This window comes from Dermacentor silvarum, chromosome 3 (genome assembly GCF_013339745.2).
Source record: "Dermacentor silvarum isolate Dsil-2018 chromosome 3, BIME_Dsil_1.4, whole genome shotgun sequence".
NCBI lineage: Eukaryota > Metazoa > Arthropoda > Arachnida > Ixodida > Ixodidae > Dermacentor > Dermacentor silvarum.
This window is the reverse complement of record NC_051156.1, coordinates 140803038-140826576: the sequence shown is the minus strand read 5'-3', so window position 1 is coordinate 140826576 and position 23539 is coordinate 140803038. Positions and strand designations below refer to the sequence as shown.

The following is a 23539-nucleotide window of genomic DNA, read 5'->3' as shown; positions in this document are numbered from 1 at the left end:
AATCGTTGGCAATTTAGACATCCATGAATTATCTTCACCAGCTGTCTTCCTTGTATTATCCAGTACTTAGTTTGAAGCTGTGATAATGTGACGCTTATTCCTCCATGCAGCGTGAGTTGATGGATGTGGCGTACCAGCAGCTTTGTACCAGCCGTCCACTTTGGCAGCACAATAGGATGTCTTTCGTTGTATGATAATCCACCTTGAAGTAGCCGACCTTTGTGTCTTATCAGACCTTGCTTCATGGTACGGAAGACTTCTGAACCATGAAGAAACATCCTTGTTGTCTTCATAGGAATCCTCTTGCTCTGTACGATGTTTTCTCGTATGTGTTGTTCTAGTTTTATTATTGTCATCTCAGCATTCTTCAGTTCCTCAAAACTCAGATCTCCGACGATTCGTCTCTTTTTTCGTATATTCCGGATATACCTGAGAACCCAAGCTGCGACTCTGAGTAATCGTATGTATGTGCCATACTTCTCTGCGTTAATCACTGCCGTATTTGACGTGGATGTGTTAATCGCAAACTCTGGCAATTTAAGTGTAAAGCAATGGCATTTGAGTAGATAATGGGTGGGGAAACGTCCCGTCAATTTTCGTTGTGGCGGGATTGCTGTTGGCAACATTTCGTTGTCGAGAGGTTCTAAATGCATTGAATCCTATGGGCGTTCGCCGGGGATAAGAAAATATTTCGTTGTCGCGAGAATTTCGTAGTCGTAGGATTTAATTATCGCGGGTTTCGACTGTATTTGCCAATTTTCACCAAATCCATATACAGTCGAATCTCGATAATTCAAGCTCGAAGGGGCCCGGAAATTTGTTCGAATTAAAGAAAGGACGTATTTTTGAAGTATTCGAGCACCATAGCACGGGATGAACGAACGGTGCGAGTCGTGCAATATCGCGGCGTGCAACCGCCCACGCCGGCCAACGCTCGGTTCCCGATAACGCAGCAAACGGAACTTCAGGGAGTGGACGGTGCCGGATGGTGACGGGCGGACGCGCACTGATTTGGCCTCGGCAACTCTGCCGCTTCGGTGGCAGTGGCTTCGGTGGCTCCCCTCGCCCTCTTCTCTCAACTCCCTCGCAGCTCCCTCCCCTTCGACTGTCTCCGTGCGTGCCCGCCGCCATGCCGGCGCAGATTAGCCCACTCCCTGAAATTTCGTTTTCTGCCGTTATCGGGAAGCGAGCGTTTGCTGGCGTGGGTGCCGGCACTGCCGGTCCAGTCGGCCCGGCGCCAGCTTAACCCGCTCCCTGAAGTTTGGTTGTCCGTCGTTGTCGGAAAGCGAGCGTTTGCCGGCGTGGGCAGTTTTGTTGGCCGGACTGGGCCTCCGCCGCTGCATTAAGGGGTCTCTCCTAAGCTTTTGCTCTATGGCGGTGTCGGAGCAATGCCGTTCGGAGGCGCCGCCGCGTTATTTGGTGCGCTGCTGAGAGCATTGTCGGTCCGCGGTATGTTCTAATTAACCGTCGCAAATGCTTTTGCGCTCGAATTACCGAGCGTTTTCTCTTATTGAAATACACATAACTTTGACGGGACCACAGCGTCAGTTCGAATAAACCGGCAGTTCGAATTAAGCGTGTTCGAATTAACGAGATTCGACTGTAGAAGGAAGTTGATTTCAAAAGCCACGTCCCCCCTTAAGCCTTTCTGTGCCACACTATCCTAAATTCTGACCAAAGATGGCCAAAATTTTCAACCGTGGAAATTGTTATAAAACTTGAATTTTAACAGCGCTATACAAAAAAATTGCACGGAACGGTGACAAGTTTCCTGGAGGAGCTGAGCTCGTCCGTGGCCATTTTTGACAGAAACATGCGGATAAACTGCTCGTCCATGGCATGGAAGGCATTAAACTAAATGCTGTGGGTAACTTGGAAGAGTTAACATACCACTCTCATCCAAAATGCTCAAGTGGTGTGCTGCGAGTCAAAGAAAGCGATATTTGATCACTGTTTGCTTCTCTGTAAAGCCACCAAGTGGCGTTTTGTGGCATCCAGACAACCCTGGATATTGCTGAGGTCTCTCATAACTTTGTATTTGCAGGGGAGTCTTGCAGACTCTCATCGAGAAGCATTTCCCGGCACCCAACCGCAAGAAGTCTCTGAAGCTTCTGGGGCTGGGTGGCATTGTGGATGAACTAAGCCCCTCGCCGCCCCCGTCATCTTCGTCGGGGGGACACAAGCGGAAGAGTGCTCGACAGGCTCGGCAGGGGGTGAAGCGCTACAGGGAGGCTTCCTCGGGTGATGACGATGACAGTGACGTTGAGGTCAAGAGTGAGCCGGAGAGCGACTTTGAGCCGTCTGTGTCCAGTTCGGCAGCAGAGGAGTCGGATGGCAGCTCGGCTGTCGAATCGGATGCAGAAGATGACTTCAACCCGTTCGGTGATGACTCGGACAGCGACGGTGAGGGCTCTTCTTCACCTGTGCTGCCATTTTTTTTTAAACTGATCTTTCTCTCATTAGCTTCAATAATGGGAACTTGTAAAATTATCTGAAAATTTCATTGTTCAGTTGATGTTTTTGTAATTCTGGGCTCTTCTCGAGAACTGTTGTTACTGGAAACCCATATGCCAAGAACAAGATCGTCGCTTTAGTATTGTTTTACTATTTCCGGGACTGATTTCATGCAGTGTGCAAGATCTATATCACTGGCCCACTCAATCCTTCCACCAAGTTTAGACTACTTGGGACTTAGCATCTCCTACAAGAAGTCCCTTAAAAAGTCGTCATATTGTTCTTTGGACTTTCTTGAGTGCATTTGAGCACCTGATCAAAAGCATTGGGCGGTGTGGTGGCAAGTTAGACTTTTCTAGTTATTTCTCTGTGTAACAAAGTGCCTCTTCATTTTGCTGGCCAATGTATTTTTAAGGCAAAATGGGTACCTTGGGTCTCGTGTAAGCACAAACTAAATATAGTGAAACTCTGTTGATATGTTCCTCTCTGTTGCGTTTTCGCAGTCCCTACCTAAATCCCATTGCCTCCCATGTATTATGTTCTCACCTGATACGTCTCCTTTCTGTAATGTTCCCTCATCTTGCGTTGTGTTTGAGTGTCATGTGAGCATAAACTAAATACAGTGAAACTCTTTTGATATGTTCCGCTGTGTTGCATTTTCGCAGTCCCTATCTAAATCCCATTGCCTCCCATGTATTACCGTATTTACTCTATTGTAACGTGCACCCATTTTCCGTGACGATAAAAAAAAAAGTCCTTTACAGTACCATACACCTCATGCTTTCAAACAGAAATACAACTTTCTCTCATTTGGAAAAACAAATTTCTTCCCGATGCACTGAAGTTGCAATAAATAAAAAAGTCGCAGTTTCGCCCGAAATGTGAAGCATCGAATGCAATAGCAAATTAGTAGACCGCTATACGAAGTAAGGTTAGCAGTTTTATCGGGCGTATAAACTTGCAAACACGCTTACTAATAAATTTACAAGCACGGTGTCACGTGCGCACATGCAAACATGAGCACATCTCGCTCGTTGACCGCGGAAACGAACTGTCAAAACGCTCGAGTGATGAAGCGTGGCGAGCGAATTGACCTTCGTGCTATCATGCCTCTTCGCTTCAACGCGACGACCTATAAGCGGCGAAAACACGGCGCGCGGTAGACTTTCCCCGTCGCAGATTGCTTTCAAGATAGGGCCAAGGCGATCGTATTGCCGAAGTGGATCGTCGCAGATTACGTCCTGCTTCGGTTCACTGAAACCCTTCCGCATTGCGTTGCTGGCCAAAATCCTCTCCTTCTGTTTGCGCCAGTTCCAAATGCAAGTTTCGGATTCTCCGAACGCCTGTGATGTGGCCCGATTTCCGTCAGTGTCCGTACACATGATCACTTTCCTTTTAAATGTGGCATCGTGATGAATTCAGTACTTCATGCTGATAGAGCAGACGCATAGAACGTGAAGACAGACGGTAGACTATTGCCTAAGCTCATGTACTGCACATGGAGGAAGCTACGGTAGCTAGGCTCGACGCGCGTGCCAGGTTGCCATTTTGAAATGCAGACTGCTATATGGTAACGCAGATTTAGGGTCGTACTCAATTCCAACGCGCATGCAATTTTTGGACCTGTTTTATCGGAAGGAAAAGTGCGCGTTAGATTCGAGTAAATACCGTATGTTCTCATCTGATACGTTTGCTTTCTGTAATGTTCCCTCATCTTGCGTTGCGTTTGAATGCGACAGTCACATAAATTTAGCAGTGTAGCGGAAAAGCCAGGAGCTTTCAGGAGAAGACGTGTACAGAGCAGTTGGCAAAGCACCCGAAGTGTGCATCGGCTGAAACCTGCCGGGAACCACACGCACTGTGCCAAATCCGCTGAGCACATGGCTACATTTATTTTCGCGCTGGCACGCGTCTTATATGCAGTGCATAATCGATGGTTATTTTCAGTTAGCTTCGTCACAATAAAGCCGCTTTATACCATGAAGCATATCAAGAGTGGAAAGGGGCCAATGTCGCGGAAAATTGTAAATGTCTCTTAATTACACACACTGTCCCTGGGCACCGAGACGTCTCATAACTCTACTGGCAGCCATTCAGAGCTGTTTCTGATAATGCTTTGGCAATTTGAGGCCTTCCTTTGTGTTTTCCAGCCTGTTAACTTAGTTTTCCCCGGTCCCTTGAAAAACAATTAGCGGGTTTCTACTGTACACTGAATGAACTATTCTCTTTCAGATCCCTGGGCAAGTCGTAAGAACAAATCTAAGAATAAAAGTAAGAAGCAAAAAACCAAAAAGAAGAAAAAGCACGATAAATCCATGGGAAATGGTAAGTGGATGACCGTGATGTTACTCCTTTTAAAAAGGAAGCTTGAGCTCGAGGCCAAATCTGATTTGCCTAATTATGTAAAATGCAGAAATGCTCACGGAAATGTAGAAATTTTACAGAAAACTGAAATTCTAGTCTCTAAAGCAGAATTGTGTTTTAAGACGTAATTTTTTACGAAATTTCTTGAAAATTGGTATATTTAAAAAATATAGCTCGAAGTTTTGAAGTTTACAAATTTGTAACTTTCCACCGAAAAGAGATCTTGCAGTTCTGTAAGCTGCACCTGTTAGAGAATTTAAAGTGGACAAATTTGATTTATGAATGTGCAGCTTACTTGAAACTGTTTCAATGTTTACGAAAGGTTTGCCAAAGTCGTATTGAAAAATTAGTGGTAGATTTCACTGTGTATCATACATCACATCAGTCCGCTTAGGTGTCTTGAGTGGGACGCAGCAAGCTTTTGTAAAAATCACATTGTCAGTTTAGATAGCTTTCTGTTTATCTAGTTGTGAAATATCTTCCATGAAAACTACATAGACGTGCTCTAAAAATTTTTTGCATCAGCCAAGGTGGTGACAAACTTTGCAGAAATGATGAGAGAATGACATTTTTCGAGCCACGTTATCTGCTACAACACAACCAAAAACCACCATCTTGGTCTTGCATGAAAGCGCACTTCTCTGTCTTCAAATTTGCCACTTAGGTATCTCCCCACAGAAACAAGCTCACAAAAGGGAAATTTTTGAAGGTTGTTCTGAGATCTCCAATTGGATGCATCTGCCACATGGCTCCAGTGCGCTTCGCCATTGGTTCAGCGCTCACTCCGTAGAGGCCTTTTCTGCTCCTTGTGCCTTGCAAGGTCTACATCACTTAAAATGACATAGTTTCATGTTTGCACTCGTTTGGTGATCACAGATCGGCCAGCTACTACGCATCAGCTTGGCAGCCATCTGTGGAAGTCTTCTATGCTTAAAAAAGAAAAGATCCTACACACTGTGGGACAACCACCACGTTGTAGACGGTCATATGAAGGCAATGGCATTATTTCTACGCAGGCCGTTAGCCACGAGCCTACGAGATGGTGATTGTTGGGGTTCTAAATGGGTAGTGTAACGAGTGTAAGGGAGAGAAACACGAATTGTGAAGTCATTCAGCGACTGCGTGTTATACATTTGTACGTACAGTCAACCACAAAAGTTTGCGGACCACGCGAGCGCGTGGCCAAGAGCCTCTTCGCGACACTTCCGCTACGTCACCAGCGATCGACAGCAGCGCTACGTTGAAGACGCATCCCTCCTTAAATCTATGGCCTGTCTATTTTCGCACTGTGCGCAAATATTTTCTACCTATCTCTTTCAACGTGACGCGCTCTTTGTTAGCCAGGGCTACTTGCTTATATTTTGAGAGCAGAATATCAGTACAAGTAATCAGACAGCGTATTCTTCGGCTGTTATCAGTTCTATTTTCGCGTAGCCACGCTGTTTTTTTTTTTCGTGAGTGCGTGAGTGAGCGGTGAGGCAGCCATGGGACACAGATGCTTAGTCAGTAGGCAGAATTTTTCCGTTCCTCCCCCATTGCTAAGTGACAGTAGCGGCCGGGATTTGATCGCCTGCGCCCAGGTTTTGCTGCGCAAAGCCCGAACCACCGCGCTGCTATAGTGGTTACATTTAGAAAAATAAGAAATAATCGGGTGCGATGACTCTTTTTATAACCCTTTGCGACACGGCGTCCTCGTTTGAGGACTCGAACTTCGGAGGCGCGTCCCACGCCACGTGTTTCTTCAAATGACCTAAAACTCGGTGTGCACATTCGTGTCCGCTTCCTGATGGGACAACCAGCGGTCAGTTAACTTCATTGTCCTGCGTATTGCTGCAGATGATCACTTTGCTGGAGACACTACCATGTTAGACAATCGTTCGACGTGCCGCGTTCCAAGACCAACGTCAAGAGTATTTTTTTCTCCGGTCGACACGAATACAACCGAAAAAGCAAGTGTGCATGCGTTTCGGGCCTAATAGTTGATTCTTTTTATGCAAGCATTGAAGCTGACGGATTTCAGAATAATTAGATAATGAGTTATACGCTAATAAATTTTTTTTACTGAAACTCGCACAAAACAGCACATTGCTTCATCTTCTTTCTTGGAATGCAATAGTGAGCGTCTTGAAATGATGCCATGCGCATTTGACGCATTTGCAGACAGTGCATCATAATTCGTGTCTGAAGGGGATGAATTTATTCACAAGACATTTACAGAAGTGTCATGAAACATAGGTCTCTCAATGATCTAGTAGGAAGTGAAATGTCCGCCGTTTTCTAGCACCTTATTGATGCGTGTGGGCATCGACTCGTACAAAGATTCAGTAATCTCCGGTCGACCGCGCAGGCTTTCCCATTCTTGTGCGATCGCTTGCCACAGCGTATCGGCCGCGCGGCCACGGTTGGCTCGTGTGGACAGCCGTTTCTTCAACATGGCCCAGACATTTTCTATGGGATTCAAGTCGGCGCCACATGGAGGCCACTCAAGCTGGCAAACAGCATGTTCTTCTAGCAATGACTGGACGATACGTGCTTTATGGATCGGGCTGCGGTCGTGTTGAAAAAAATAGCAGCCGTCGCTGAAGGGACCGTCCAGCGCATACGGAACGAGGTGTCTAGTGATGACGTCGCAGTACCGTGACGCAGTGAAGGGCCCTTCCAGACGCACAAGGGGACCAAGGCCATCTTTGCTGATTGCTCCCCACACGCTCACGGAACACCGTCCACTGGATAGAACACTCTGTGTGTAATTAGGCAGATATCTGCAAGAAATAGCATACAATTGGGTTCCAGCGGCGCGTCTAAAAATGTTGTGATTCCTCTTGCGTATGAACTTTATAATGCTGTTATAGAGTTGCAATAGAAAACGTGCAAATATCATTAGATAGTACTGAAAGACCCACTGGCAGCTTTTAATTAGCTTCAGAGTAAGTAGTACTATGAAACAATCGTTAATGTTTTCAACATAATACCACTACAGAAAAATCTCGTAATGTCCAAAAGCTCATTTTACGTGAAACATGTTGTGATGCAGAATTAGCTTCGTGAATTAACTGCCAATACACTGTAAACACACCTGCAGTTTAGTGGACGCCAATCCCGCTTCCGTTGGTCCCAGCGCGTGGAAAAAGTTGACTCGTCGCTAAAGATGACGTCGCCCCATTTCTCTGTTGTCCAATCTTTCATTGCTGTAGCGAACATGAGTCGTTCTTGTAGCTGGCTGTCTGAGAGGCAGGGCTTCTGTGCTGCTACGAAAGACTGCAGGCCAAGCTCACTCAGCCTTCTTCTTACAGTCTCAGACGATACCGTGAGCGAGAGCGCTTCTCGGATATCCTCTGCACTTTGAAAAGGATCAGCCACGATGGCGGTCGTAATCAGGCGGTCCTCTTCCTCAGTCGTGGCCCTTGGACGCCCACTGCGCTCCATATCTGTGAATCTGTCATCGTCGCGGAAAGCTTGAATAATCCTATTCACGGCAGTCCGGCTCTTGTTGGTTCGGCGGCAGATTTCGCGCTGAGGTATTCCCTCTATAAATAAACGCACAATGTGCCTTCTTTCGTCAAGTGGAACACGCAGCGGCATCTTTCCAAATAGGCAATCACCACGTGGCCTGAAGCAAGTCTACTACGTTTTCAGCGACTGATGCGAAGATGCGCCTATGTGTGAAAGAAAATTTTCTATGCATCCGCTTTTTCTTTATTTTTGATGACAGTGAAACACCTCCCTACCCTTTCTCTCAAGACGCAGAAGCAGCAACACTCATTGCACCAAGATGCTGCCAACCAAAGTGCGCCAGTAAACGTCGCGTAAAAAAATCGTCGCAGCGCTTCGTGAAACTTATCTACCCACTGGCACACCAGTCGACAAAGGTTGCAGTGATTGCTCCGATACTGCTATCAAGCCAGATATGTGGCGGTCTTATCGCAGACAGCGCTCTGCGTCAACACAACGAACTAACAATGTCATGCACGGGAATAAAAAATTAACAGACAGGCGAGTACCAAGAGGGCTCATATCCGGGAGAGCGCCCCTGTCGCCGCTAGGTGGCGTACTGCTAGGTGGCGCGGATAGGCAGTCTGGCACGCGCTCGCGTGGTCCGCAAACTTTTGTGGTTGACTGTACATATGGCTGTTTCATGTGGTGTATGTTAACACGACATTGGCCTTTGTACTTGATTAACTTAGATGATCATAAAGTCAAACAGTTTCTGCGTAGCGTAAGCTGCTACAAGGACAGTACTGGGCTGGTGCTGGAGGTAGTGCAACCTAACGGTGGGTAAAAGTATGAACTGTCACAAGGAAAGAAGACGACAAAGCAACACGGGGTGCATGCACGGATTGTTTCAAATAGCTGCCTAGCATTGGAACAAGGGAAGCATGCATGCGATTGTGGCCTAATGGTTAGAGAACCCGGCTGCTTTGCTCGGCGGCAGATGTTCGATACCCATTATCAGTCACACATTATTTTTCTTTAAGACTGGAACCTACCTACCTACTGCAAAGTGCCAAGAATGAGGCAAAGAATGCTTCACATCAACTCTTTCCTTACCACAGCACTAGCCATCGATCACTAGTGACCAATGTTTTTGAGAGCCTATTTAAAAAAAAAAAAAACGCGCTGCGCTCCTGGACTCGTAGCGCCATCTCGGTGATTGTATACAAAGTAGAGTTTTTGTTTCTGCGCGGTTCACATTTTTTATCGTGCGGCGGTGATTTGGGCGCGTGAGCTCAAAGGTTGAGGCGCACTTGAGTGGTGTGATGGCGTCGACATTCGGTACCGCGCGCACTTGAAAGAAAGCAGTTTCGTTTGATCCCAACAATCCTAGAAGCGATCTGTTGGATTTTTCGAGCAGTGATGACTCGCAGATCAATGTCGCGTCATCGGAGTTTAGTTCAGATGAGAAAACTTTGCAGATCAGCCGGGAACATCAGCTGTTACCCACTGGCAATTTAAATTCTGCCTCCCGTTGTGTCTATTGATATCTACAGCTGGTTCAATTGTCCTGTAGGTGTCTAAACTATTATTTTCTTTATTTATGGTGTGTCCACTTCATTTGGACAAGACGTGCTGCCACCAGTTTCGGCCCCAGAGAGATCTGGGCATTGACCTCGGTATGACACTCCGTAGGGGTCCGAAGCGGCTGGCGCGAGCTCTTGATTTTTTTCGCCTGTCCTTTAATGGCGGAGGTCGTTCATGCTATTTATAAACACCGACAAATATGCACAGACGCATATCCTTGACAAACAGACGTAGAGAACTTTTTTCTCTGAAGATATGTCTATCATTAGGAAAGTTTGCTGTGAATTTCATTATTTATTTTTGTTTGTATTTTGTAATTATTGTTTCTTTTTGGAAATGTACTTTCGAAATGCGTGTTTAACTTAGTTTTTGTATGTAATATTATGCTGTAAATTTACTCTTTTTCTTGAAAAAAAAAATCATAAGTAGGACCAACCAAGTACTTGATTGAATGATTCACTATGCGTCATGTAATTTTTCTTAACTCAAGAGTACGTTATCTACGGGTATAATTCTTTAAAGAAATGTTTCCAAGGGATATATCAACAATTTGTATATTTTGGAATTTCTCTAACAAATTTTTTGCCAGAGACGTTACTTCTAACCAAATTTTTTTTTTTCACAATTTTGGGGGTTTTTTGTTTACGAATTTTTTTATGCAAATTGGCATTTTTTGTATTTTTTAAATAAATATTATTTTTGAATGCACATTCATATACCTTCATTTTTATAAACTGCATGGCACTGTAAACTTATTGGCTGTTGCACAATATATTCTTAACTCAAACATTCAAAAAAACATAAAATTTTCCCATGGTAAGGAAAGAGTTAAGAGCTCAATCACCAGATTACAACAGCACTCGTGACCTAGCACGTTGTAATCTGCGATGTTCAGCGCATCGCAGATTGTGGGACATCTCAGACCCGCAAGCATATTGTGTGTTGGCTCTTCAGACTTGCACCTATAGGCATTTCATGCATCGGCACCTTGAAGACAAAGCACATCGAGTGTGTACTTCTGATATTATGATTTATTACGGACTTACAAAGCTTCATACAGAACCTCAATATAATGAAGTCGGTGAAATCGGCAATTTGCTTCGTTGCATCAAGATTTCATTGCATTGAAATTTGAATTTTTATGCAAATAGCTCGTCACCGATCAATTTTTCCTACACAGAAAGGGGCCGCAAAACATTCCGCATTGTCGGACAATCGAAAAAAGCAAATTTGAATGAGAAAAAATTCACTTTGATGAATTAAGGAGTCGGCAATGAATGATGCAGCTTCATGCCACGTCGACAGTATCTTCACATCGGCCGTACGAATTAAACAAAGCCAGCTGCACTTTCGCGTGTACTCAGCCCCTGCGGCTGATAGCGTCGCCCGCACTCTGGGACGCCGCTGTAACGGTGCTATTTAAATTATCTGATCTTCCAAATGAACGAGGGTTGAATTAACAAGGTTTCACTGTAAATGTTTTTTTTTTTCTTTCTTTTTTCAATTTTTGCAGTTTTCACCAATTTTTGATTTAAAAAAAAACAGCGACCTGAATTAGATGTCTGCTTCCTATAGCCAAGTCTTAATAACTAGGAGTCCAAAATAATAAATTCACCAGGAAATGTGTTTATTCCACAAGTGGCCGGAAAAGCTTGTCATCATGTTGCTGCATGCACATAAGCTTGCTTGTGACCTGTTCAGTCTTTATTTTGACAGTTGTCCCACTGTTGCGAGAAGTACATGAAATTTTGGTGAATGCATGTACCAAATCTCCCATCTTTTGACAATGTTAACAGTAGTTGACAGCCGAATGATCATGTGTTTCCTTGCAAAGGTCGATGCCAAGCACTTACCTCCTTTATCACTGCCCTCGTCTGTGCCAACATCAAAGGTGGTGTGTGTTGACGCCATTTGAATGTGCTCGACGTGAAGTCTCAGTGAAGTCACCTGAGACCATGTAGCTATTGCATGCAGGGCATGCACAGCAAACTGCAAATGCAGCCTTTACAGCTTAGCATTTCCATTTGGTTTGAGTTGTGCCGGGTTTTGGCTGTGTTCACTGACTAAATGTATCAACAAGGCTTGCTACTCTCCTTTTCGAGGACAAAAATATAACTCTTTCTGCTCATTTTGTTTACAGAGTGAGGGTGCAGTATGCACTCAGGATCCAAATTTCAGTTGTCCTTGTAGATGACTTTTGTAGGGTGAATAGCGATCCCACAAAGCTGCCTCTATAATCAGTTGGTGACTGACTATTTATTATTATAGGCACATCTGCGCCATTTCTCGGCACTGTTTTCTATTTTAGTGACATTGTTAGAAGCCTTTTTCACATAAATTGTAAATGCAGTTGCTTGTTTCCATGAGTTTTATTTCCTCACCTTTGCACTGCATTGTTATTCGTTTGAGATGCGCTGAACTTGTTTCTCACATGCGCCTTAGTGCTGACATGGTGTTTGGTGCCGCAGGCGCCGCTTCGCAGCCAGCCGTCCGGAATGTGCCCACTGTGGACAGTGAAAAGAAGGCGGCAGCCATGAAACAGGAACTGCTGGATCGGCTGGAAAAGCTCGGGGACAAGCTTCCACCTAACACACTGGACCAACTCATTGACGAACTCGGCGGGCCCGAGAATGTCGCTGAGGTGGGCACGATCATTGCTTCTGGATTACGCAGACATGACAGGGCAACACTAAGGAAGCCCTGCAGTATACCACTTCACATGCTTTATTGTAAAAAGGAGCAGATATCTGATGCCCTGTACTCAATAACTTCATCTGTTACAGCTTTACTGTAAGGAGTGTACACGGCGTTAAATCGTACTGTTTCCACATCTGCAGTACAGCACAGTTTATCTTTTTTGCCATAAATGCAGACAGTGCACTGTGGAACATGCCGAAGTAGTGCAGTCGTAGAACCGAGCCACTCTGCGCAGTTTTGTAGCAAGCTAGTTTAGATGAGTTGGTTCTTTGTAGGATGACTTATTATTAAATTACGGCTAAAGGTGCAGACCCAGCGTTATGCCAAATCATGTATGTGAGGCACCATTTTTAATTCTTAATTCCAGCCAGTGCAAAAAAGCTTCTCTAGTTTCCACGGCGTTGCCTGCTGAGTTACGAAGTTTCAAGGGCACAGTGGCAATGTGACTCTCATGGCTCCACTTTGCCCAGCCTGCACAAAACGAGGAAAGCAGGCAACCGTGGCTTGCACAAGCCCTTAAAGTATTGCTGGTTTTTGCCATTGTGCTAGGTTTGAATGTATTTCCACAGTGACTGAGGTCACTTTCAATAATCAGGTCAATAATTTTCGCAAGGTGGCTTTGTTATATCAAAGGTGTAAACACATCTTTCGTGTCGGCTGCTCTTTTTGATACCATGATGTTCAAGTGCAGCTTCAGTGAGGCTGAGATCTTAATGCAGACTTAGTTCTGTCTAATCTGTTTTGTTTAGTTACCTTTTCTGGAGATAGTGTTGTGTGCCTTCTGCATTGGAGTGACAGGCAGTGCTTATCCTCAAAACCTGGCAGTTAGGGTCATAATTGCCAGAGGAATTCACAAGCTTGTATTGTGACGGATTCACTAAGCCATTGCAGATTGTCTTTACTGGAAAGTAACTGTGCTAGAGCTAGGCATAACCCTGGGTTGTGCAATATACATAAAATGCTTGCCTTCATTTTCATAGCATGCGACCAAGCATTCATTTGTTGTGTTGCAGATGACAGGCAGGAAGGGGCGTGTGGTGAGCACAGACAACGGCACAATCCAGTACGAGTCTCGTTCTGAAGTTGACGTGCCCTTGGAAACCCTGAACCTTACTGAGAAACAGAGGTTCATGGATGGCGAGAAGGTGCGCATACCTCATGGTGGTTTTGTGAATTTCTTCTATTGGTCATACTCACATCAGTGCCTATGGCATTTTGCAGCTGAGAAACACGGTCACAGGTTCGAAAATTGGCTGTGGCAGCAGCATTGCAAATGGGGCCCCAACTGCAACAACACTGCTGTCTTGAGCTTTCAGGCACACATTTACCCTTTTCTTAGTGTGAAAAATGACGAAAAGTGTACCAAGTTTAGGATTTTTTTTTTTTAAGTTTGTAGAAGTTTCTGAAAAAAAAAAGCGGTAACATTTTAAAAATTCAGTAAGGTTGCTTTATTTCCCAAATCATGTGAAATCAAAGTTTGAAAAAGGCCTCCCTCCATACCACTGAGGCCTAGCGCCCTGCGTAGCTCGATACGCTATGAAAAAAATATGCCGATCTTACGCACTGTAGGAATCGATGGAAGGAAAGCTTTCTGGGCTGTTTGCATTCATTGACGGTGTTTGGCAGTGATGTTGATGGCATGCGACGGTCATGATGTGATGCTAAATGTTACCTTGCCTGTGCCACTTGCGTTTGTCGACTTAGTACACAGAACACAGAGAGACGCGTCATCCATTCACTCACTCCTTTACTGAAGAGAGGCCAAATGAGCAATGGTTTCTGACGACGCATTTTTTTTATCCAGTGTCATGTTAGGCAAACTGCCATGAGCGCAGAGGGGTAAGGTTAATCACCCGTTTCCTAACTACGTCGGTACAAGATCCGGTTGTACCCATTCCCTGCCTCCTCTATCTCTGACATTCTCCTTGCAGCTCCCTGGACTGTTATGTTGTTGCGCATGAGCACAGAGGCAAGCGCGGCAGCTCCTGCAGTGCTTTTGCGGGGGGTCATGCCTAATTATGGCCTGCAGAGGGCATTGTGGCCCCACTCTACCGCAACGTGGTTGACGTCCTTGTCCTATCTCGTCTCTCGTACCCCTGCTGCGAGTTCTCAACCATCCCCCTACGCGGCCGGTGTGCAAGGCAGCAGCAGCAGGCAAAGAAAGAACACGAAACTAATCTTAACTGTGAAAGCACATGTGCATTAGGCTTGCGTGAATATCAGTTTTTTGGTTCGAAGCAAATAGTAAATAATTTCAAATAATTTACAAGCAAATAGAATAGTTATGCGATTTGCATAAAACTTTCACACAAGCCCCAGATGTTGACCAATGTACACAAAAAAATGGTTCTTGCCCAAAAGGAAACGGGTTCATCTCTGAAGTCAATTTATTTTCCAAATGTCATTAAGATATTTTTATGAAAAAATGCAAGTTCCACATTTCTTACATCTCCAGCAGCACAGCAGATTTGTTTACAGGCTCTTGTTCACTGTTGTGCTTCAGTCTACTTCAAATTTTGTGGTCGTTGAGGCTGTGGGAGTGTTTCGCATTTGCCTGTGCGACCTTGAATGCGCAACGCCAGCTGTTTATGTTGTGTTGCGCAAATTTGGATTGAGGCTTTCCATCGACACACAAGCTTAAGGGGGGACGCGGCTTTCGTATCGCGAAAAATGACCAAAAAATCGATTTTTCGAAAAGCACATATTCCGTTTCTATAACTCTTTCTTTATCTGATTCCGAAATATGAACGCTGAAAACCGCGTAGAAGTGCTCAAAAAAATTTTTGTAGCAGCCAACGTGGCGAAAAAATTCCGCGGAAATCGCGAAAAAACGGCGTTTTTCAAGCCACGATATCTCCGCAACGGCTCAACCGAGCGCCGCCATTTTGCCCTTGTTGGAAAGCGCATTTCTCCGTCTTTAAATCTGCCGCGCCAGCCACCTTCTCCATTCAGAAGCAAGCGCACAAAAAGCAAATGTTTCAAGGCCGTTCCGAGGCCTCCGATTGGCCACGCCCGTCACGTGGCCATTTGGAGCTTCGCCATTGGCCTCGTTGGCGGTGCGCGTCTTCTGCTACCGCGTCGCCGCGCGCAGGCCGCGCTTCTCGGCGCGCGATGTTCGTCTGTACGTGCGGTGTGTAGTTTCAGAAGCTTACATCTGATATCGCCCGTGACTCGCACGTCTGACTTTCGCCTCGCATTGTTCGTGAGCACGTACGGAGCGTAGTTTCGGAAGCGGACTCCACAAGTGATAAGCGCCTCCTCGCATCTCGGCTCACCAGGATCGCCAGTACTTGCGGAACGTAGCTGACTTGTGTTGTGATACGCGCCTCTGTACATATCGGCTTGCTGTCAGTGCGTGAGGAGCTTAGTTTCGGAAGCTGCTTTGTGATGTGATACGCTACTCTGGTGGACATATCGGCTGGACGCATTCATCAGCGCTTGCGGGGCGTAGTTTCGGAAGTTTACTGGTGACCATGGGTCGGCGACCGCTGAAGTACAAGACGGCTCGTGCTTACGGCACTCGTAAGCGAAAATCGCCGACGGTGAAAAAGACTGCTTCAGGGTCGCGTGGCCGTACTGAGCAGCATAGCCCAGAAGTCGCAGACGCGCAGACGAGGACTCCACATGCGAGCAAGAGGCGTACGCGTGCCGATGATGCCGTTCAGGAGCCGCCGCCGAGCACTTCACACGCGGCCGGAATGCCTACTTGTGTCGACGATGTTGAGGAGTCGCTCTCTGGCACTTCATACGCGGGCGAAACATCTCGTGCGAGCAGCAGTGGCACCGTTGAGCTTGTCGCGCCGCATTCCACACCGTCAGATGCATCCAGCGATCGCGCCTCGGATGTGTCCGATTCTCGTCTCGGCACTTCGCACGATGTTGCTACGCCGTCTACAAGTAGGGGCGGCACCATTCTGGCACACCTGGAGCCGCGTTTTGTATCGGCCGAAGCATCCCGGGAGGTCGCCGCGAAAGTGCAAGCAAAACTAAGTTCGGTGTCGGCGACCGCGCGGAAAATGGAACTGACGGGTGAAGGCGAGGTGCTTGCCGGTACGGAACAAGCGGAGGAGTTTCTCATCGTTCAGATGACTGCCCTGAACGCGCTTCTCGGCAAATCTAAGTGCCAGCAGTGCTCCCAACCAGGACTTTCAGTTGAGCTGGGAACGAGACATGGGTTAGCGGCGCAAATGATACTGACGTGCGCGTTTTGCGGCGCTGTCGCGAAGGGGTGGTCATCGCCGCGAAAGGAAGGCCGCAAAATTTTTGATGTCAATATGAGAGCAGTACAGGCTGTGAAAAGTATTGGCAAAGGGGCAACAGCTTTGACCGATTTCTGGTCTATAATGAATGTCTCCCATAGAGGGTTGCATCACAAAACATTTCAGAAACATCTCAAGGCTGAGTTCAGACCTGCCAGTGAGACAGCTGCTGCCAATATTTTTTCCGATGCTGTGATGGCAGTGCGCAATGTTTACAAGGAGATGGACCCTACCTTTAATAACAATATAACAGTTGTTTATGATGGGACATGGTTAACACGTGGCCATACATCCCACATAGGTGTTGGCACAGTCATAGAATTTTTCACAGGACTGGTGCTCGACTGCGTGGTCCTCTCAAACCGATGCCATGGTTGCACACTTGGCCCCAAAGAAGGGGATGAAGGCTATGATGATTGGAAAGCATCACACGTCTGCCAAAAAAACACAGATGTGAACTCTGGCAGAATGGAGGTTGAAGCAGCATTGACTCTATTCAGGAGGTCCCTTAGCAAACATGGTTTGCGATATACAAACATTGTTTGTGATGGTGACAGTAGAACCTTTGTAGCACTCTGTCAGGACCAGACCTATGGATTTATTCCATTTACAAAGGAGGACTGCATCAATCACGTCAAGAAAAGGATGGGGACGGCTCTGCGTGCTCTGGTCACAAAAGGCAAGAAAGGGCAACCTCTTGGAGGGAAAGGTGGCCTCACTCAAGATTTAATAAAGAAACTTACAAATTACTATGGAATGGCCCTGCGTGACAACGACAATGTTCAAGACATGCAAAAAGCCGTGATGGCAACATATTATCATATAACATCTACCGATCAAGACCCCCATCATGACCTTTGCCCGCAGGGGCCCCAAAGTTGGTGCCAACATCAGGCTGCAGAAGCAGAGAAGAACCCTCCACCTCCTCACAAATACCGGCTTGGAAAGCATGTTGCCGAAGCATTGCTGCCCGTGTACCAACGCCTTTCTGACATGCAGCTCCTCAGCCGTTGCCTAGGGAAAAAAACCCAAAACGCTGCTGAAAGCCTTCATTCGGTCATATGGTCGCTGCTGCCAAAAGATAAAAATGCGTCATTGGTTGCGACAGAGACAGCTGTCCATGAGGCAGTCTGCAAATACAATGCTGGGGCCCGCCGTGCGTATGCTGAGTATTGTGCAACACTTGGACTGCAACCGGGACAACATGCTCTTCGCAGAGCAGCGGAAAAGGATGTCTTGCGGAAAAAAAAGTCAAGCAAGGCACATCAAACCAAAGGCAGGGCACTCAAGAAGCCGCGCACTGAAAAGGACACAAAAGACTACAACCCCGGTGCCTTTTGATAATGTAAAATCTAAGGTACAACTTTGAAAGCCTTTTTCTCAAAATGACTTTTCTTGCTTCCTGCTTTGCTTGTACCACTGATTTCTTCGTGACCACTAGGTCTATTTCAGTTCCGTTTTTTTCCTTGTATTCCTGGATGTACTGTCCAGGGCATGACACTCTTGCTTTTCCAGTTTGACTTTACTACTATTAATGATTCGGCTATTTGCCCACAGCCTAAAGGCCTGTGGTACAGTCACCTCTTAAAAAATGAGAACTAAAAAAAATTACGTTGCAAATAAAAAAATCTAAGACTGTCACGACCTCAACCATTCATCTTAGAATGCACAGTGCTTTGCACAAGTGTTCTATCATATTTATAAGCGATTCAGGCTTGGAACAAGGCCAGAAGGAGAAAAATATTGTACATAAAAAAGTTCTAAAGATATCTTTATGAAATTTATACAGTAGTATCACAAAAACATTGCGGATAAGTCTGCCAATTTTCATAAAAATCCACACAGAAATAAGAAAGTTGGTATCGAAAGCCACGTCCCCCCTTAACCTGTACTGTTCAGTAAGCGCACATCACCGATAGATGGCAATCTTCCTGCGACAGTTTAGTGTCCTGCCTTAACCGTTAGGCCTAACCAGTGCTGTTTCACCTGGTGTTGGCCACCAGAGTTATTGTTTAGTGCTATTTCAAAAAAAAAATTAAAGTAAAATCGGGGTTATACAGTCGAATCTCAATAAGTCGAACTTGAAGGGGCCCAAAAATTTGTTCGAATTAACAGAAGTTCGAATTAAAAGAAGGACTTATTTTTGGCGTATTTGTTCACCATAGCGCTTTGTACGAACGGTGGGAGTCTTGAAATATCGTGCCGCGCAAGCACATAGCGAGCAAGGGCCACGAAACTGCCCACGCCGGCCAACGCTCGCATCCCGATAGCGTCTCTTCCTCTGCACAACCACAATCTCTCTCTCTCTCTCGCATCCCGATAACGGCAGTGAACGAAACTTCAGGGCGGCGCCGGCACGGCGACGCGCGTGCGCGGATTTGGCGTGCTGCTGAGAGTATTGTTGGTGCGCGGTTATTTTCGAATTACTGAGCGTTTTCGCCCATTGGAATACACATAACTTTGACGGGACCACAGCGTCGGTTCGAATTAAGCGTGTTCGAATTAATGAGATTCAACTGTATGTGAATTTCTCTTTGTGAGGCATTTTTGTTCGGGACTATACTCGTGATCAATTACATTGGTCCAAAATCTCATGACAACTATACTCATCAGTGGTAAAGAATGCCGAGTTGCCATAACTAATTCAAAATACTATCTATGACATCTCTCATAATCCTCGAGTTGCTTTGGGGCATTTAAACCCTGTCCATAAAGACAAAGGGTTCAAATATTTACAGAATCCTATAGGTTTCACTTATCCATTGGTATATCCCTTTGTTCCGAACTTACTATGCTGATAGTTGAATCTTGAAATGACATCTGTGAAATAACAGCGTTAGGAGGGATGGAACTTTGTCGTGCCCTTTAAAGACTGGATCGGAAACCCTTGCACTGAAACTGTCACAACCACATTATATTTCCTTACCTAAACCCGTGATCTCCAGGCTGGCATGCTGAGGTTTTCTGGAGGCTTGGTGTGTGCATCAAAATGGGCTGTCTGACACACTTTACATTGTAGTCAAGGCCTGCAAATAAGTGTTGAGTTGCAGGAAGTATCTGGTGCAGTTCAGAATGAACTCCCCTGTTTCTATGAATCTTTGCAGCACATTGCCATCATCTCCGAGGCGGCGAGCTCTGGTATCTCACTGCAATCGGACAGGAGAGCGAAAAACCAGGCTCGTAGGGTCCACATCACCCTTGAGCTACCGTGGAGTGCAGATAGAGCAGTGCAGCAGTTTGGTAAGACTGTAGTATTAAAATTTTACATGCAGTGCTTACTAAAACAGTGAAAGAATGAAGTGATATCACACCTGCTCTCTTCCTCCAGGACGTACACACAGGTCAAACCAGGTGAATGCCCCAGAGTACATATTCCTCATTTCTGACTTGGCTGGTGAACGAAGATTTGCTTCCATTGTGGCCAAACGTCTTGAGAGCTTGGTAAGAGGCATTCCAAGTGGTCCAGCAACTTTAGAGTGGAATTCATGCTTGGTATAAATAAAGGCACTTCATTATTGTTTTTGTTCAGGGTGCACTGACTCACGGTGACAGGAGAGCCGGCGAATCCAGAGACCTTTCTCGTTTCAACATTGACAACAAGGTATGCTCGTCTTTAGGAGGCTTTAAGAGGGAAGAATAGAAATAAATGGCTCACACCACTGTGTTTGATGCAGTATGGCCGAGCTGCCCTGGAGACCATGATGCGAGGCCTTATGGAGATGGAAATCCCGCCTCTGGTTCCACCACCTGAGGACTACGAGGGGGACTTCTTTGCCGGTCAGTGGATATTTTGTCTTGCTCAGTTCTTAACTTTAAACACTTCTTGAATGTGCAGCTAGATTTTTTCCTGGCCTGGAAAAAAGATTTTTAACAGATTATTGAGGTGACTTGCGTTTATACATTCCTTTTTTTTTTTTTTTTCTCATCTGTATCAGCAATGCTTGTAGAATTGCATTTTGCATGGATCTGGCGTATTTGGGCACATAAACGTTTCTCAAACCTGACAATGCAAATGGAAGAATATTGTGTTGCTTGGCCTCTTGCACATTTTAGAACTAATTGTGCAGCAGCGAATATTTGTTTTGCTAATAGGCTGTAATGTGCATGTTCATGCTGATTAAAATTTAGCAGCATTGCTGAAATCAGCTGTTTTCTTTCTCTGTCTCTGCTAGGTTAGGCTGTGACAGTTGTGTTTTGATGGGTGTGGAATGTGAAAATTTTCTTGTATAGCGAGAGTTAGGTGCATGTTACTGACTTGAGGGCAGTATACTGTGGAACCCACCTGTAAGAATATTCAAGTGCCCAGAAAATCCTATTGTTATAACCTGGTTGCATAGAAAAACAAAGGGGACAAACATTGGAACATTTTTAGACAGAAAGAAGCATAGTCGAACCCACTCATAGCATTGCCAGTTTTAACAATACTTGAATGTAACAATGAGCAACTGCCCCACCCTGAATTTTCCTGCAAGTTCTGTGGTAAAATAAACCACTTACTACAATGTTCCCGTGTCGCTATTATTAGCTATTACAATTAATTCTGGCTACTGGGGGCCATATTCTGAAACATTCCACTTCGGCGATATTTCGCCTAGGCGAAAGTAGCGTTCAATAAGTCAACCGGCTTCTTACCCGTGATGTCAGCATGCACTACCAACACGCGCAATTGAACGCTTCGCAAAACACACGAGAGGGCGCACCGTGCGAGTGCTGAGCGGCTCGGGTGTGTTGTTTTCGAATGTATCGGCCGCAGTACAACACAGGCGTGTTCGTTTATTCAGTACATGTCGGGAGCACCCACTAACACCGTGACGTCTAAGTGACGTACACCGTAACTACTAGGTGGCGCTACTTCTTCTGTGGTTTTGCTCAGCCAGCCAATCAGCGCGTGCCTGAAAGCGAAAAAAAAGATATTTCGCCGAAATGGAACGTTTCAGAATACGGCCCTGGGTGTCTGTGTGGAAAAGAAAAGGCATTTGAAATCCAGGAAAGAAAAAAAAAACAGTGGCTTATCCACCCTCACCTTTGTGCCGCCTTAGTCGCCCTTCTCCAGTCTCCCTTCCACCCCTCCAACGTCGGTGAGGGTGGAAAGGAGACAGGGACAACACGAAGGCATGTCGCGGTACAAAGGAGGGTGTGGCAAAGCTGTTTGTGATTACGTATTAATTAATTTATTTATTTGTCCCAAGGCAATGCTGCATAGGCATGCCATGAGGGGGGGTGCGTAGGGCACAAAGCTGAGTGTGACACAGGGCCGCCGTGGTTGCTTAGTGGCTATGGCGTTGGATTGCTAAGCACGAGGTTGCGGGATCGAATTCCGGCCATGGCGGCCACATTTCGATGCGGCAAAATCTGAAAACGCCTTTAAGTGCTCAAAATTTTTTTAGAGGATATTGGTTGCTCTATTTTAATTTTCTTCCAGAGCACACTCCATAGCCAGATTTAATTGTTAAAACCATTAAGGCAGCATCGGAGTATTGTTGTTAGCAATTTATTTTACCATAGCACACTTACAAAAGTTGACAGTGCATCGGCTGCTCATTGTTACATCCAATATATTGTTGAAACTGGCATCGTTATAAGTAGGTTTGACTGTAATTACATTTGGTTTAATGGCAGCCGAGTTGTTTCCCTTCACCATATGCACAATGTTGCAACATCTTAAGCAGGCATGTGCTAATGCAGTATGACTGTGTTTAAGCGAGTGCAGTCTCTTTCCATAACGGACACTTGTGACATCGCAGTTTCTTGTATGTTTTCTGCCTGCACGATTGCACAATGGCACCACTTTGTCAGTATTTGCAGACACTGTCTTGAGAACCCACGACAACTCAGGTGGAGATTTCCCGTGTTTAGGTGTGCTTGGAGAGCAATGCACTGTGTGTTTCTTGTGCAGATTGCCGAAAAGCACTGGTCGGTGTAGGCTTGGTCAATGAGGATGAATTCAGCAAGATGCAGACACTTGACAAAGACTACAACAATATGAGCAAGTTCCTGAACCGCATCCTGGGCATTGAAGTAGAGCTTCAAAATGCCTTGTTCAAGTACTTCACGGACACACTGGATGCCATCATCTCCGAGGCCAAGAAGACCGGCCGCTACGACCTGGGCATCTTGGACCTGGGCACGGCAGGTGACAATGTGCGGCGTGTCAAGGTGGACGAGTTCATCCGCAGTCACGCCACTGGCTCAGCCAAGACTGAGCTTCACACTGTGAGCGTTGAGCGCGGCCTCTCTTTTGAGGCCTCCCAGGACATCTGGAAGGAGCTAACGGGCAAGGAGGAAGGCTACTACCTTTCCAACCAGGTGAGCCACTGCATCATTTGAGCACGTTGCCCCCTTGCACGGTACGTTCACGTGTGAATGACAACTGCAACAAAGTTTCACACGTTACAGTAGAACCTCATTGATACAATCCCGTTTCGTACGATTTCCCAGCGCCAACGCTCGTGATCAAGAACACAACGCTTCTTTTTTAACGGTTAGTACGTTCCCAGAAAACATGATCATTCAGCATCAATGTTCAGTACATCGCCAAACTGCAATTTTATTACAAGTTTTCAGGCCACTAGATGTTCAAATATAATTCGACAGCAGTAGACACCCAGCACTTAGCTTACCCACAGTACTTGCCTGCACGCAATCAGTTTTCGCACCTCGCATTCACAAGTATCGCTGCATCTTCACCTATCTGTTTCACACACGTCTGGCGTGGTGCCATTGTAAGCGTACTGCATGCCTTTAAT

General features: G+C 45.8%; 1 protein-coding gene across 7 annotated transcripts in view; it reads left to right on the top strand.

Annotated features, from left to right (window-relative positions):
- Positions 1-23539, top strand: part of LOC119445839 (protein strawberry notch homolog 1) — a 107647-nt gene that overhangs the window by 50890 nt on the left and 33218 nt on the right. For all 7 annotated transcript variants that reach the window (XR_007466044.1, XR_007466043.1, XM_049663672.1 and 4 more), the window contains exons 14-22: positions 2045-2403; positions 4687-4779; positions 12306-12478; positions 13548-13679; positions 19898-20033; positions 20122-20234; positions 20323-20394; positions 20468-20570; positions 22690-23099. Coding sequence is in view for 5 of the 7 variants with exons in the window: in XM_049663672.1 (XP_049519629.1) it covers positions 2045-2403; positions 4687-4779; positions 12306-12478; positions 13548-13679; positions 19898-20033; positions 20122-20234; positions 20323-20394; positions 20468-20570; positions 22690-23099 (1591 nt within the window). In the remaining 2 variants the exon portion in view is untranslated. The remainder of the gene's footprint in view (positions 1-2044; positions 2404-4686; positions 4780-12305; positions 12479-13547; positions 13680-19897; positions 20034-20121; positions 20235-20322; positions 20395-20467; positions 20571-22689; positions 23100-23539) is intronic.